General features: G+C 43.6%; 1 protein-coding gene across 13 annotated transcripts in view; it reads right to left on the bottom strand.

Annotated features, from left to right (window-relative positions):
• The window catches only part of plcb4a (phospholipase C, beta 4a), a 546,496-nt gene that overhangs the window by 200,780 nt on the left and 327,965 nt on the right, over nt 1-17,751 (bottom strand). For all 13 annotated transcript variants that reach the window (XM_043696592.2, XM_043696591.2, XM_043696594.2 and 10 more), the window contains 4 exons: nt 16,643-16,786; nt 7,513-7,592; nt 4,471-4,524; nt 2,898-2,979 (listed from right to left, as the gene is read on the bottom strand). In XM_043696592.2, coding sequence (XP_043552527.2) covers nt 2,898-2,979; nt 4,471-4,524; nt 7,513-7,592; nt 16,643-16,786 — 360 coding nt within the window. The remainder of the gene's footprint in view (nt 1-2,897; nt 2,980-4,470; nt 4,525-7,512; nt 7,593-16,642; nt 16,787-17,751) is intronic.

Below are 17,751 nucleotides of genomic sequence, written 5' to 3'. Positions count from 1 at the left end.
AAGCCCACCTAACCTATACTAACCCACTATCCTCCATATACCTATCCAATGCCCGCTTAAATGCCCATAAAGAGGGAGAGTCCACCACTGCTACTGGCAGGGCATTCCATGAACTTACAACTCGCTGAGTGAAGAATCTACCCCTAACTTCAGTCCTATATCTACCCCCCCTTAATTTAAAGCTATGCCCCCTTGTAATACCCGACTCCATACGCGGGAAAAGGTTCACACTGTCAACCCTATCTAACCCCCTAATCATCTTGTACACCTCAATCAAGTCACCCCTAAACCTTCTTTTCTCTAATGAAAACAGCCCCAAGTGTCTCAGTCTTTCCTCATACGATCTTCCTTCCATACCAGGCAACATCCTGGTAAACCTCCTCTGCACCCGTTCCAGTGCCTCCACATCCTTCCTATAGTATGGCGACCAAAACTGCACACAATATTCCAGATGCGGCCGCACCAGAGTCTTATACAACTGCATCATGACCTCAGGACTCCGGAACTCAATTCCTCTACCAATAAAAGCCAGTACGCCATATGCCTTCCTCACCGCACTATTTACCTGGGTGGCAACTTTCAGAGATCTGTGTACATGGACACCAAGATCCCTCTGCTCATCCACACTACCAAGTATCCGACCATTAGCCCAGTACCCCATCTTTTTGTTATTCTTCCCAAAGTGAATCACCTCACACTTAGCTACATTGAATTCCATTTGCCACCTTTCTGCCCAGCTCTGCAGCTTCTCTATATCCTGCTGTAACCTGCCACATCCTTCCTCACTGTCAACAACTCCTCCGACTTTCGTATCATCCGCAAACTTGCTCACCCAACCTTCTAACCCCTCTTCCAGGTCATTTATAAAAATGACAAACAGCAATGGTCCCAAAACAGATCCTTGCGGAACACCGCTAGTGACGGCACTCCATGAAGAAACTTTGCCATCAACTACTACCCTCTGTCTTCTTCCATCCACCCAATTCCTAATCCAAACCTCCAACTCACCCTCAATGCCATATCTCCGTATTTTCTGCAGTAGCCTACCATGGGGAACCTTATCAAACGCCTTACTAAAATCCATATATACCACATCTACCGCTTTCCCCTCATCAACCTCCTTCGTCACCTTTTCAAAGAATTCAATAAGGTTTGTGAGGCACGACCTGCCCTTCACAAAACCATGCTGACTATCCTTGATCACATTATTCCTATCCAGATGTGCATAAATCCTATCCCTTACAATTCTCTCTAAGACTTTACCCACAACAGAAGTGAGACTCACCGGCCTATAGTTACTAGGGTTATCCCTACTCCCCTTTTTGAACAAGGGAACCACATTTGCTATCCTCCAGTCTTCTGGCACTACTCCTGTAGACAAAGAGGACATAAAAATCAAGGCCAATGGCTCTGCAATCTCCTCCCTTGCTTCCCAGAGAATCCTAGGATAAATGCCATCAGGCCCAGGGGACTTATCTATTTTCACCTTTTCCAGGATTTCCAACACCTCTTCTCTACATACCTCAAAGCCATCCATTCTACTTATTTGTGACTCAGTATTCACATCGACGACAATGCCCTGTTCCTGAGTAAATACTGAAGAAAAGTATTCATTCAGTGTCTCCCCAATCTCTTCCGCCTCCACACGCAACTTCCCACTACTATCCTTGACTGGACCTATTCCTACCCTAGTCATTCTTTTATTCCTAACATACCTATAGAAAGTCTCAAATATTGTGTGCAGTTTTCGTCTCCTATTTAAAGAGGGATTCTGATGAAGCTGCTCCTTTAACAAGGTTATGCTGTCCTTGGCTTTTTTTTTCTAGAGAGGCTGTAAACGATTCAGACTCTGAAAAGTCTGGGGATTGAAGGGTTTTAGGGCCAAGTTGATAATAGCTAACAGATACTGCCTAAGGTAGAAGGCTTTCAAGTTAAAAAAGAAACACTTGTACAATGAAGCGGAGTAGCCAGTTCTCTCAGCTCAGCTTTTCTCTGGTTTGGTTTAGTCTTTTCATTGTAGTATGGAAAAGGCTGCTGGACCTAAAGGAGCAGGTCCAGACTGGTATTTTCTTGCTCTCTGACTTCTCTCCTATAAGACCCTGTGTCTGATTTTACCTTTTGTACCTGTTCCATAACAGAATGTAAATGTATTGGAGGTGGTTTTACTAAACTGATAACCTGGAACTAGCGGATCATCTTATGAGGAAAAGCTGGACAGGCTGGGCATGTTTTCACTGGAGTTTAGAAGAACGAGTGTTGATTTGATTGAAGCTTATAAGATCCTGGATGGTCTCATCAAGTTGGAAGGGAAAGGATTGTTCACCTTCTGCGCGAGTCCAGAACTAGGGGGCACTATTTTAAAACAAGGGTGTTACTCTTTTAGGAAAGAAATTAGGGGGAATTTCTTCTCTCAGAGAGTTGCTCTACCCTGCCTCAGAAAGTGATGGAAATCAGATATTTTTAAGGTAAATAGAAATGTCGAATTTGGAAACAGGAACAGAATAAGCTATGGTCTTATTAAATGGGGGAGCAGGACTGAAGAGCCAAATGGCCTACTTCACATGTTCTTTTGCAGCAACAAGAATGCCACAGCATTTTCCGAACCACTATTTTTAAAAATCCACGGGAACCAGGAGTAAGGTTACCCAGAACACCTGAAAGAGGCAACACTATATAATGTTATTGAATCATCAATTAAGGTTCTCCAGCAGGGTGGGGGTTTCATTTCAGACTCGTCCAAGAAAATGCTTTCAGTTTCTGAAGGGAACCAACAGATTCAAGACACTTGGAAAGTTGAGGGCAAACATCCTTTCCCTAATTTAACTTACGGGTTGAATGAACCGATTAAGAGAAGCTGGTCAGCTAAAATTGAAAGTCAGAAGAATTTCAAACCTTACCTTGCCACTTGGAAGACCAAGTTCCTTCAGGACCTGAAATATCACCTTTTCTGTTTTGCCCGAGGCAAAGGTTCTGGTAATACTGAAAGTGATGAGACAGTAAAAGCTTAGCTCTAGTTTGTCAGCTTAGTTCTATCATGGAGCTGCACTACTGACCAACATGCAAGACAGGGTGGGAATGTTGTGCGACAAATTTCTGCAGGCACTCCCAACACATAAGCTATCCCTGTCCGAAGCCTCAGCAAGGAAGATTTTGAGGCCTTTAAAGACTCTTCCAGTTAGAATAGATGATTAGGGAACAAATAGTGTGCAGAAGTCTTCACTTTCTCCTGCAGAAATACAGCTCAAGTACATTACCCAAATGTGTTATGATGCCTTCCTGAGCTCTGAACATTCAAGGTATACAGAGGAACCTCGATTGTCTGAATATCAATTATCCGAATTTCGGATTATCTGAAGAAGATCTCAAGGTCCCGACAGAGATGTTTCAACAATATTCTCGTCTTTTGTTTACAATGGTTAAAAACAAACCCGCTTACTGAAATGCTGCTGAGAACAGTCCTGGACATCGATGGGAGCCCAGGCACTGTCTCCAAATGACTGAACTCCCGCCCACTTTCTCTCTCCCTACACTTTCCCTGGAGTTCTACACAAGGGTGTACCCTAAACCACACCCTTCCCCAGATAATCTCTCCAACATTGTCCTGTACAGGGCAAAGGTGGAACCTGTCAAAAGGTTGTGTTTGTGGCTGTTTGTGCGCCAGTTTGGGACTGTTTGTGCGCCAGTTTGGGACTCACCCCCAAAGGCAGCAGCAGTCTTACTGTTGGTGTCCAGTCCAGCTGCCCCTGGGGGGGGGGGGATGGAGGGAACAGACGGTGGGGGGGGGGGCTGACAGCGGCGAAGCGCATGGTGGGTGGGGGCGGGGGTGGGCCAGGTCGGACGGGGGGGGGCGGTCACAGACGGGGGTCAGATGTTGGGTGGGGGGGTGGATGGGGGAGTCGGGTTGGACGGGCAGATGGTGGTGCAGGGTTGGGCGCGGATGGGAGGTTGTGCAGGGCTCATGCGTGGTGTGCTGCTTCCTCGTCTCCTAAACGGGGAGCGGACTTAACAGAAAATCCGAGCCGAAAATGCGTTGCTGGAAAAGCGCAGCAGGTCAGGCAGTATCCAAGGAGCAGGAGAATCGACGTTTCGGGCATGAGCCCTTCTTCAGGAAAATCCGAGCCCCAGAGGACAGGCATTGAATCCCAATTAACTGAATATTCAATTATCAGAACGAAATAGTGCCCATCCATCTCATTCGGATAATCGAGGTTCCTCTGTATTCAGAATTAGTGTTTGTAGAGAAGGAGTACTGTGCATATTCCTTTATTGAAAGCAAGCTACATCGTCAAAGGCAGCATGCTCCAAGCCACCTAACTTAATGTAAATACTCGGTTTTTCCATCACTTAAGACCACTTCTGTCACCTCTGAACTCTTGAATCAGCATTTGTCCAGTTTTGCTGTGAATAAAGCACACATTCCCAACAGCAAACAACAATTAGCACTGGTTTAAAAAAGAAAACACTTCTCACCTCCTGACTGGAATTTTTCCATTTACATTTGTGAGAAACGATAACCTCATCCAGCTGAAAGGAAGGGAGAAATATTGAGATTAATTATCAAGTCTGAAAAAGAGAATAGGAAGTTCAGAAATGCTCAACTTGAAGCCAAAATCCCAAAAACGCTCAGTAGTGAGGTGGATTCCAGGGGAAATATAAGTACCATAATATTGCCATGCACAGCCCAGTATAATATTAACATAACTGCTATTTATAACTGAAAAGAGTGACATAAAATCACAAGGCATCAAACTAAAATGACCATTTGGATCTTAGGAAGCCCGAAATGTCGATTCTCCTGCTCCTTGGATGCTCCCTGACCTGCTGTGCTTTTCCAGCATCACACTCTCAACATCAATATAATTAGGGACAGGCAGCGTCCTTTGTGGCAGGCTGATATTGGAGGTAAGATGGATACAGAACTGGCTTGGTCATAGGAGACAGACAGGAGTGGTGGAAGGGTGATTTTCTAACTGGAGATCAGGGACCAGTGGTGCCCTGCAGGGATTTGTGCTGTTGCCTTTAACATATACAAATGATTTGGGGCTGAACGTAGGTGTCTGATTAGTAAGGTTGCAGATGACGCAAAGATTGGGGGAGCTGCAGATAGTGGGGAGGATTGTCAGAGGACACAGCAGGATATAGATAGGCTGGAGGCTTGGGTAGAGAAATGGCAGGCGGAATTTAATCCAGATAAGTATGAGGTGATAAACTTTGGAAGGTCTTAAGCAGGAGGGAAGTTTGCAGTAAATGGCAAAACCCTTCATAGCATCAACAAAGAGGGACCTGGGTGTGCAGGTCCACAGTTCACTGAAAGTGGCAATGCAAGTGGACAAGGTGGTCAAAAAGATGTACGGCATGCTGCCTTCATCAGTCAGTGCATAGAGTGTAAAAATTGGTAAGTCATGTTGCAGCTGTACAGGCCTTTATTCAGGCCACATTTGGAATACTGCATACAGTTCTAGTTGCTACTAGCAGAAGGATGTGGAGGCTTTGGAGAGGAGACAGAAACAGTTTACCAGGATGTTGCCTGGTTTGGAGGGAGTTAGCTCTGACGAGAGATTGGACAAGCTTGGTTTGTTTACACTAGAATGTTGGAAGCGAGGGGGTGACCTAATCGAGGTTTACAAAATTATGAGAGGCACGGATAGAATGGATAGTCAGGGTCTTTTTCCCAGGGTAGAAATGCCAAATACTAGGGGATTCAGGATTAAGGTAAAAGGGGGTAAGTTAAAAGGAGATGGGAGAGGCAAGTTTTTCTGAGAGAGGGTGATAAATGCCTGGAATATGCTGTTAGAGGATGTGGCAGAAGCAGATACAATGGCAACATTTGTAGTATGACAGACACCTGAATAGGATATGGGATACAGACGGTATACAGGCAAGAGGTTTTTAGTTTAGAAAGACAATGAGTCAGCTCAGGCTTGGTGAGTTGAAGGGTCTGTTCCTGTGCTGTACTGTTCTTTGTTTTTTTGTACAATTAAGGTGATATGAACTGAAAAGACTTACATCAAATAAGACTCACAAGTATCAGGAATTTTGACTGAAATCCCAGTCGAGCTGCTGCAGTTATCCAACTGACTGCACCTTTTGGGTCATTACACCTTTTGAGTCGTGCTGTTCACTGAAATCTCCCCCCTTCCCCATTCATGTGTTCATGACAGCTATGCCCAAGGAAGAGTCAGGGGGAGTGCTCTAGAAACATTTGGATGTGGCTGGGGATGCAGCTGGAGATTGTAGTTGGGTTTAAGATTTGCCTGAATTAGGGTGGAGTGGATGGGGTATATCTGCCAACTGGGTATATCTCAACACAGATGGATAGGAGAACTATTGGTTGGGAGCGTCTGAAGAACTTAAATACTGCAAAGTTGAACACTCAACATTATGTAGGATATCTGGAATTACTTATCTAAATTGCTGGAAAATGGGACTAGATTAGGTTAGGATAACTGGTCGGCACGGACGAGTTGGACTGAAGGGTCTGTTTCAGTGCTGTACATCTCTATGACTCCATGACTAAAAGGTGGGTAATGAGGATCATCTTCAAGTGCTCAGACATTTCTATTTGTGCTGAAGGCCTCCTGCCCAAGGTATGTGACAGACTCAATCCAAATACTCAGGACCATTAAAGGCTTTGCCACATACTCTGAGCTGCTCATCCTGTCTTTCTCAGGTGATTAGATTTCCAAATACAGCATAAATGTACAAATTCCAATTTCCTGAGCAGATTACCCCTTTAGCTCAGATCAGAATATTACTTCCAACTACACCAGTTTTAGTTAGACAAGAGCAGAATGGTCAGAGAACCTGTCAATGATAAAGAACACAAAATTGCATGTCAGTGCACAACTACATAATGGCTTCATAGAATCCCAACAGTGTGGAAGCAGACCATTCAGCCCACTGAGTCCACACTGACGTTCCGAAGAGCAGCCCAAACAGATCCACTCCATCACCTTGCATTCCCCATGATCAGTCCACCCAACACGCACATTCCTCGACACTATGGGCAATTTCCAATGGCCAATCCATCTAACCTGCACATCTTTGAACTATGGAAGGAAACCGGAGCACTTGGAGGAAATCCACACAGGGGAGATAGTGCAAACTCCATACAGACAGTCACCCAAGGATAGAATCTAACCTGGGTCCCTGGTGCTGTGAGGCAGCAGTGCTAACCTCTGAGCCAGCATGCCACCCTGTATCTGCTTGGATCTGCTATATTAACACAGGCATTTTCGAAAAACTTTGCATACGAATCTCGGTTTCACATTAATAAACACAATTTCCAGTTCTTGGTCACAAACTAATTCCTTGTGCTTTGTTCTGTTTTGTTTTGGAGCCTGCATGTTTTCATTAAAAAGTCCAGTTTTTGTGTGTATGAATTTAATGCTTGATTTGATGCTGCACACATCACTTAATAAAGCTCTCCATGAGAATGACTAATACAACAAAATCAAATTCATTATTTGTTAACGCAATTTAAATAAGCAAATAAGACGAGTGTAACTTAACTGTTTCTTCAGACAGGTCATGGGGCAGACATTGTTAGCTCTGAAGTTGTGAATGATGGCTCTTAATCCTTCTACCCAATGCTGAAAGATCAGAAAGACAAATGACCTTCAGTGAACCCGTGTGATAACATTTGACTTTCAGTAATACAGAACTTGAACACAATTGAAAAAAGGTTTGTTGAGGTTTCAAATCTTCAGGACCATTTGCAAGAACACCAAAGTGAAGGGAAAATAACATTTATACAGAAACTGCTGTTTGGCCAATAGCTAATTATCACTCTCTCACGTGGTAGAGAAACGCTGTTTTCACTTTAATTGGCATTCATACAATGAGGGCAAGATGAAAAGCTGTGGCACAGGGTTTCGTTTTGTGTATCTCCTATGTAGCTGTAACCTTGTATGCCTCACTCTGTCTAAACACGCTATGGTCTCTATGTCCTTATATGTTGTGAGCTACCTGTACTGATTGCAAAACAAAACTTTTCACTATACTTAGGGTCATATGAGAACAATAAATCAAATCAAACCCAATCCTTGTCATTTCATTAATACAGCAGCTTCAGAAGCTAGATTAAGTCCTCGTCATAATTTAATAGCACAGTCCTAAAGCAAAAGGTCATTTTCATAGGATCCCTACAGGGTGGGAACAAGCCCTTCAGCCCAACAAGTCCACACCGACCTTCTGAAGAGTATCCCACCCAGCCCCATTCCCTTACCCTATATTTACCCCTGACCAATGCACCTAACTTACACATCCCTGAACACCGTGGGCAATTTAGCATGGCCAATTCACCCAACCTGCACATCTTTGGACTGTGGGAGATAACCCACATGAAGATGGGGAAATTGCAAATTCCGCACAGACAGTCACCCGAGGCAGGAATCAAACTCAGGTCCCTGCCGCTGTGAGGCCTCAGTGCTAACCACTGAGCCACCGTGCCGTCCCTACCACTAAGCCACTGAGATTTTTTTAAAACATCAGCAATAGGGGAAGAGATCTGTCAATGTCACTTGCTTTTTAAAGCAGTCACACACAAACATATTTAATAACTTTTTGCTAATGTATAATGCACTATGATTGTGTAAACTTCGGAAATGAAATAACTGTTACTAGATTGAAAGAAGCAGCACTAACTCTGTAATAAACTATTTAGGGACAAGGACAAACCTATACAGGAACTGAGAGCAATTAGCCACCTCTGGGAGAAAGAGTAGAAGGTACATGAATAAAACTATTTTCATACCTGCTCTATAACTGGCTGCTTTATACCACAAGGACAAGTGATTGTCCTGTAGAAGACCTGAAGGAATTAACTGCAGGAAAGCTGTGTCTTCAAACAGACAGTCAATGCCAAATGTAACAAGGAACAAGAATTCTGATAACATACGCTGCAGCCTTGATGGTGTCAGAGGCACAGTCAATAATTTGGATGAAAGAATGTAAAGAATTGTCAATAATATCACATGTAGACTTGAAGAACAAAAAAGATCTGTAAAAGAATCCAACACCAGAACTAGTCAGCAGCAGAACTTCAAAGAACAGCACTGCAAGAGGATTGAACACTGGACTCTTTTAGAGACAGACACTGTGGTTGGAATCCTGGCCAGACTTCACCACTAATCAGGTGTAACTAAGTTGAGTTGTGCGGCTTAACTTGTTTATTGGGCAGGATCTTATTTTGGTTGCTACATGAAGTTAAATTCTTTGTTTTAGTATTTGATTGTCTGTGAGATTTCTTAGGTAAAAACAATGACTGCAGATGCTGGAAACCAGATTCTGGATTAGAGTGGTGCTGGAAAAGCACAGCAGTTCAGGCAGCATCCGAGGAGCAGGAAAATCCTTAATAAATTTTTGATATTTCTTAATAAATAACCGAATTAAAGGTGACCTGTGGTGATTTACCCACAACACCACAAAACAATTAGTAATATTTTATCTATTGTGACTGCTGTTAACAATTATATGAGTGCAAAAATCTTCAAATAATCCAACATCAGCAATAAATTGTTGGTAGAATGCAGTCATGAGATGGGTAAAGACAAGACTTCACCATGCTCTGGCTGGGCTCTTTGTTGTTGGTACTTTGCCCAGTGGGTGTAATCTAATAACTCAATAGCATACCAGTTGATTACTTGCGGCCAATACAGATGGCTTTCATAGTGCAGCAAGGTTTTTGCACCATTAGAAGGCAGCACAGTTCTTAAATTGCATGAAAATGATACTGCGCCACCTGACACATTGCTATCTATAGGTGCATTGCTTTCTTTGAAGATATACTTTTTCTAAAACATCCATCTAGGAAAGTAGTGTGGGATGCGACCTTATGATTTAAGCCGCAGCATTTCCTTAATTTGCTTGGGATCTCAGGACTGCCAACAGGCACAATACTAAGAGGCCAGGATACAGGGTAATTGTGCCCTGCAATGCAAGTAGAACTCATTTGGATATTTTAGTCACATGCATGTTTAGTCAATTTTAAGGTGGGATTTTCATTGCCTTCTGCTGTCGGGAAACAACTTCCTGGTTTCCCAATAACCTGCCCCTGCTGCTGCCTCTCAACAGTGCGCACGGACCCCATTTACAAATCGGGTTTCAGAGGTTCTCTGGTTGCAGGTTCTTCACTGAAGGATGATCTTCGCTCGCCCCCTTGTCCTCCATCCTGAAGACAGATAACCATCAATGAAGAGCACAGCCAGAGCAGCAGGGATGAACATAATGAAGTATACAAATGCAGCCCTACTTATTGTCAGAACATGCGTATGGCTGAAAATCATACAGACTTGCCCACTGTAGTTTTTTATCTTTATGTCCATCAGGACGGATGCCAGATTGCCAAATTTCAATGGAGCAACCATTTACGGTCCTGGGAACAAGACCAATCTGCACTCTTTGCTCATTCAATATAAACTATTGCCCCCTTTGAAATCTGTTATTCTTGTTCCTGTCCTGGTGAATGCAGGATGAAAAGTTTCAATGGGACGTCTCTAAGTCAGGGATACATGGTCTTATTTGTGGCTAAACTCTGCAAATGGCTGTGTTGGGCGACGTAAAATTATCATAGTAAAGGCCATCTTTATCATAAGACATGTGCCCCATGAGCTGGAATGCAGCCACCATGCCAATTACTCATTTCCGTAAGTGCTCATAACTGCATCTGGAACTGACCGTGGGGTTGTATCAAAATGTTACTCAACAAATGCAACAGATACCAAGTACAACTGCAGCAGAAGTTGCAACTATCCATTCGGTAACCTGAGTAACTCATATCTTTCACATTCAACTATCCAACGAGCATGTGTTTTTTTAAGTATCAGCTTGTAGAAGGAAAACATGCATAAAAAGGCTGTGGTTACATACAGAACTGGGGGTTATCATTGCAGCAATCCACAACTGATGGGCTGGACTGAACTGTTGGAGAATATGATTTGGGGATGTCGGTGTTGGACTGGGGTGTACCAAGCTAAAAATCACACAGCACCAGGTTATAGTCCAACAGGTTTATTTGGAAGCACACTAGCTTTTGGAGCACTGCCTGAAGGCAACCACCTGATGAAGGAGCAGTGCTCCGAAAGCTCGTGCTTCCAATTAAACCTGTTGGACAAAAACCTGGTGTTGTGTGATTTTTAACATTGGAGGTTATGGTTATGGAGTTAAGAGAGGGTATGCAGCCCCTGACTAGTCGCAAGAACTTTCAATCCCCTATTTTTCTATCACACACCTTGATCAACTTCAGTGCAACATACTCAATAGTAAGATACGCAAAGTGATACATTTTTTGTTGAAAGCTTTGCAAAATATGTTATCTCTAAATTGTCAAGGAGATATAATCAGCCTAAGATTTTGTCTCAATTTAGCATTCTGCATGAGCCTATGTTACCTATTCCCTCACCAGTCAAACACTCATTCCTGATTATGATGCAAGTGTTATTTAATAATCCATGGAATGTGCCAAGTAAGCTGTTTGGTGATGGTGGTGGGAGTGTGTTTCCAGGGAGAAGTCTGCAAAAGGGCCATCGGCTTTTGCTGCAGGAGTCGTGGATCTATCTGAAGACCAGTATTGGTGATGAGACCTTTCTGTAGCCCCCGTTACTGGAAGCGCATCTGTTGGTCCAGGTCTCAAAATTAGGCGCAGCCACCTTTGCTCAGGTCATCTGAGGGAACGCTCAACAGCACAGCAACAAAGGCTGGCACACAGCAATTGCACTGAACTGTGTCCATACGAAGGAGACAGCTTACAAATATGTTCACAGATATGTTATGGGCTGAGAGTCCCACAGGAACTGGAGCAAGCAAAAGCATTGTGACAGTCACAGATCCATCCACTGAACCAGCATAATAAAAGTATTACTCTGAAGCCTTCCAGACTCAATAACGAGTTCAACAACTTTAGGGCTTGAGCTTCTCCCAAGTCCTTGACCTACCCCCCACACACCAAGCCTATCAGTCATGGCAGCCCATAAACCCACCAACACACTAAAACAGCAGCTAATGAACTTGAAAGGCTCTAGACAGACAACAAGCAAAACTAATGTCATTTACAAAATACCTTGCAAGAACTGTAACAAACACTGCGTTGGACAAATAGGCAGAAAACTAGCCACCAGGATACATGAACATCAACTAGCCACAAAAAGACATGACCCACTCTCACTTAGTATCCTTACATACGGATGAGGAAGGACACCACTTTGACTGGGCCAACACATCCATCCTGGGACAAGCCAAACAGAGACACACATGAGAATTCCTAGAAGCATGGCATTCCAACCAGAGCTCTATCAACAAACACATTGACTTGGATCCCATATACCACCCCCTGAGAAAAGAAAACAGGAAATTGCATCACCGTAGGAAATTACATCACCACAGGAAATGACATCACCGACCCAAGGAAACCCAAACACATCAATAGAAAGCAGGCTATACCACCAGTGCTTCATCTGGTGGTTAACTGAAGATGTTACCCAGTACGGTGATGAAACATCTGCTAATGAACTTTTCAGCTCAGCGAGCAAACCTACATCCAGAACCAAGCCTTGTTATCACATAATCGGTTTTTACACATTATTAGCCACTAACAATTCTCACAAATAGTTATTTATCCTCTCGGCCTTATTATTATCCATATACCCAAATATTCTTCACTCTTGTTGGGCTTTATCTCCACCTTTCATTTACTCCTTGTCCCTTCCCCCACCCCATCTTCTGCATAAAAAGAACATTTGCCTAACCACGATCAGTGCTGAGGAAGGGTCACTGGACCTGAAACATTAACTCTGATTTTTCTTTAGAGATGCTGCCAGGCCTGCTGAGCTTTTCCAGCAACTTTTGTTTTCGTTTCTAATACAAGTATTCATCCATTGCAATCAAGAAACAAGCAACAGCATTCAGAGGTCATGTGTGTCGTAGCATTTGCTCACTATGTAAACACCCTTTAAGGGGAAGATGATACAGATGAGGACACACGGACTACAACGTCATTCCAAGGGCAAGAGCCAAGGTTAAAAACATTGAAGACGCCTGAATATTCCAGTGCAAGGATGAGCAAAAGCTGGATTGAGTGGATCTCTGATGTGTCCTGCCAGGTATCAGGCAGAAGGGATGAGCAAAGCATTTCCATATCTCGGAGTCAGACTGAATGTGAAGGATGAAGGCAAAAAGCAGGCGATTAAAGGATTATAGCAGAGAAATGAGGAGCAGAGCTATCACAGTGCAGACTAAACTGAAAGGATCACAGTCTATTAAAAGGAAGGTTGGAAATAAGTTAATCCTATTGCATCACATGGAAAATAATTTTTAACCAGTAATCCTAGTTTTTCCCAACAAAGTGTGTCTTCTATTATAAATACTGAAACATTGTTGAAGAACTGGGGGAAGTGCTGGGTACACTTTTGTTTGCCATTTGTACAAGTGATCTAGATGTGAATATAGAGAGCATGGTTAGTGAGTTTGCAGATAACACCACGATCAGTGGTATAATGGACCGTGAAGAAGATTTAAAAAGACACGAGGGGCAATTAATAACACGGAGAGCAATTTGTGTGGGGAATGAATTTCCAGAGGAAATGGGTACAGTTACAACATTTAAAACACATTTGGATAAGAACGTGAAGAAGAAATGTTTGCAGGGAATGGGCCAGGAGCAGGCAGGTCCTACATGGATGACAATAGGATAGTGTAGGGGGATGAGCTAAGAATAGTTCACAGGTCGGTGCAACATTGAGGGCCGAAGGGTCTGTTTTGCACTGTGTTGTTCTATGTTCTAGGTGGGACGAGTTTAGTTTGGGATTATGGTCGGCATGGACTGTTTGAACTGAAGGATCTGCTTCTGTGCTGTATGACTCTATGGCTATTCCTGGCTTTTCAAAATGATGATGCGACTTTGCACTGTCTGGGTTGAATGCTCTACATTTCAATAGCGGAGAGTGTGTTGGGACCATTTCTAGGTCCCTCCTCTTACACTGGTTTTCTAAGGGCTCTAGCCTTCCAGTCTCCAGGTTTCCAGTTCAGGCCCAGCCACCGTTGCAAACAATCATCTGAGGGAACGCTCAACAGCACAGCAACAAATGCTGGCACACAGCAACTGCATTGAACTGTATCCACACAAAGCAGTCAGCTTGAAAACATGACTGCCGATATGCCCATGGAACAATAGTCCCACAGGAACAGGTGTCATGGTGGGTCAGTGGTTAGCACTGCTGCCTTGCAGCACCAGGGACCCAGGTTCAATCCCACCCTTGGGTATCTATCTGTGTAGAGTTTGTACATTCTCTCCAGGTCTGTGCGGGTTTCCTTCCATAGTCCAAAGACGTGCAGGTTAGGTGGATTGGCCATGCTAAATTGCCTATAGCATTCAGGGCTGAGTAGGTTAGGTGCATTAGTCAGGGGTAAATGTAGGGGAATGGGTCTGGGTGGGTCATTCTTTGGAGAGTCGGTGTGGATCCGTTGAGCCGAATGGCCAATTTCCACACTGTAGCGATTCTATGATTCTAACTAGAGCATGCACAAGCATTGTGACAGTCACAGATCCATCTACTGAAACAGCAGAATAAAGGTATTACTCTACAGCCTTCTGGACTCAAATTTGAGTTCAACGATTTCAGGGCTTGAGCTTCTCCCATGTCCTTACCCCAACTCCACATACAAGGCCTTGGTCTCCTATCACATACAACCCAACCAAGGGGATTTTTAATGCTGCGCTTTGGAAAGATGGCGGCCTCAGTGTCAGGGTGGACCCTGCCACCCATCCTCACCCCCTGGGAGACCTGCTGGGCTTAGCCTTCAGTGAGGGGGCCACTGTGAAGATCCTGGAAGGAACACCTCCCCCTGTTAGCCCACCAATGGTCAGTAGCCTGCGCAGGCCAGTTATCCAGCACTATTGGGCAGACTGTCCAATTACAGGTGAGAACCTATCAGTCCACTCACCTGGCACCACTAACTCAGAATTTCATCTGGTCCCAACTTCAAATTGGGCTGTTTGAGATCGGGAATATTATATCCCAATTTTCTCACAGAGATGGCCATAGAGATTTGTGCTACTTCCAACATCTCTCTGTGGAACCTAACAAAGTGGGCAGATTGTGAGGCAGCCGTGTAAGAGAAATGTTTTGCAATGTCCTCACCCTGTAACGCCAGAGGCCTTAAGATTGTCTTCATAGCAAACATCCAACTCTATTTTCGAGGACCTCAACTGAAGTTGAAGGACTTGATCAGATGCAATCCAAGTTCCTGACTTTTTAAAACTCCTTGCATAAAGGCTTTTGTGATGCAGTGGTAGTATCCCTGCTCCTGAGTCTGGAGGCCAAAGTTCAAGGTGTGTCATAACATGTTTGAACAGATTCATTAAAAATGTCTAAAAATTCATTCATGGTATGTCAGCATCATGAGCAAGGTAAGCATTGTTGCCCGTCCCTAGTTGCCCTTTGAGAAGATTGGTGGTGAGATGTCTTCTTGAACTGCTGCAGTCCACTTGCTGAAGGCTGAGCCACAATCCTGGGATTTCCAGGGTTTTCACCTAGTGACTATGAAGGAATGGTGATATGTTTCCAAGTCAGGATAGTGAGTGGCTTGGAGGGGAACGTTCAGATGGTGGTGTTCCCATACATCTACTGCTTTTGCTCTTCTAGATGGTGGGTTTGGAAGCGAGCTGTTGGAGTGCTTCTTGTATGTAGTCCACCCTACTTCCACTATGTGTCAGTGATGGAGGGACTGATTGCTTAAGGTGGTGAAAGGAGTGCCTATCAAATAAGCTGCTTTGTCCTGGATGGTGCGGAGTTTCTCGAGACTTGTCAAGGCTGTGTTCATCAAAGCAAGTGGGGGGGGGGGGCATCATAGTGCTAACTTGTGCCTTGTAGATGGTGGACAGGAGTTAGGAGGGGGGTTAATCTCAGTGGACTCTCCCATTCTCACCCCATCCTTGGATAAATACCTCTACTTTTACCTGTGCTTGATTGTAACTCCGAGACCATGCAGATGTTTCTCTCAAAATAAGAGATTATTCTTCGATCCCTCCACACACCCAAGCACACATTCATTCTGCAGCAAAACACAGATCAACAATCCATCTGTATCCAGTCATTAAAAGCAGAACTCTGATCTGTGGGATAGTGCGTATAATTGCTTGCCATCTTCTCAAAACTACAGTCAATATTTAGCATTCAGCGATGTCAGGAACAAGTCTGTGTCCTCCATACACTCAGATTTGTATTTGGATGTTTCAGTGCACTGTGCTAAAATGCATCTCAAACCTTACTTTCAACCGCAAATTATCCTCCCTATTTCCTTCACCAATTTCCCATCAATGAATCAATCCCTGAAACTTGACAGAGCAACCTCAAGAGGGAAAACAAGGAGTGCAACCAGGAGAGGTGTGAAGAGCAAGAAATTATGGCAGGGGACATCGTGTTTAAGATCTCGCAGAATCACTTACAATAAGTTGGTAGATGTCAGAAGTAAGATGAAATAGAAATTCACATATCATTTAGACACCCGTTTCAAAAATAGAGTACCAAATCTCCATGTGATAATGTGTATTGGTAGCATTCAGTAGGAAAATAGCAGCATGTTCACTGTGAAAATATTAGCTTTTGCCACATCCGATTTATTTGAAGGACGTGCTAATTATGTGTACCTTGGCTGTTTCCGCACTGTCAGCCACCAGATACGTAAAGCTGATGTTAACCAAGTCGGCATCACTGCAAACAGAAAGGATTCTTCCATCCAGATCGTGCTCTGCTTTTCCACTGGCCTCGAGCGCGGACAGTATTTTCGGATCCTAAGAAGGAAAGAAGAAGAAATAAATTTGTCTACTGGATTTGGTTACAGTTAATGAAATTACATTCAGAAAATAATTACCAGCTATATTTAGTGGTATCCTACTATGGTTGGTGAACCCTGAATTTGGTAGAGTAAAACTTACTGAAGTTTTCAAAATATTACATACACTTGAAGAATAGTCGATATTGTGTAAAAATTGTTGACTCTCACTGGGCCTCATAAATCTTACTGTTTCATAAATTGCATGCACAAGTCGATCTTCTGACTTTTGGACAAGAAATCCTGCATGTTTCGTTTCATCTTGTGCCAGTGTTGGGAGCCCAGTTAGTGGGAACAACTTTTTCAATTGCTCTTTTCCTATGGAAATGTCAGCAGTGCTCTTTGTTAGCCTGGGAGAGCTGTTCCCCACTGAACTCAGGTCCCGAAAGAATTGGCCATGCTAAATTACCCGTAGTGTTAGGTGAAGGGGTAAATGTAGGGGAATGGGTCTGGGTGGATTGCGCTTCGGCGGGTCGGTGTGGACTTGTTGGGCCGAAGGGCTTGTTTCCTGTTAAGGAGCTGACTGTAAGTAATCTAATCTAATCTAATTGTCAGTTCAGCACAGCAAAAGACCCTGCATCAATTTAAATCTCTGCAAGGTTTTTAATTGACAGGCAATCCTTTCCTTAATTTTATTACAATCCAGTTAGGAGGACTCGTCTCCTTGTGAACTGATTATTTTCCATGTCTCACTCTTCCAGAGTTTGAATTTGAAAAGAGAAGTGATATTCCCAATTATACTTCAGACCACACGTAGCTCAATATCAGAAACAGCCCTGCTGGGTTCCTTTAGTAGCTATTAAAGAACTTACTTCAGCAATGATATAGAAAATATTAACTGAAAGTTTGAAATGTGCAAATATATATAGCTACCTTTTTGAAAACTAACACAGATCCATATAGCCTCCAAGTCTAGAAAAAAAA

This window comes from Chiloscyllium plagiosum, unplaced genomic scaffold, assembly GCF_037043375.1.
Source record: "Chiloscyllium plagiosum isolate Xiang-an unplaced genomic scaffold, Cpla_swu_hap1 HiC_scaffold_10, whole genome shotgun sequence".
NCBI lineage: Eukaryota > Metazoa > Chordata > Chondrichthyes > Orectolobiformes > Hemiscylliidae > Chiloscyllium > Chiloscyllium plagiosum.
This window is presented reverse-complemented; position numbering and strand designations above follow the sequence as displayed.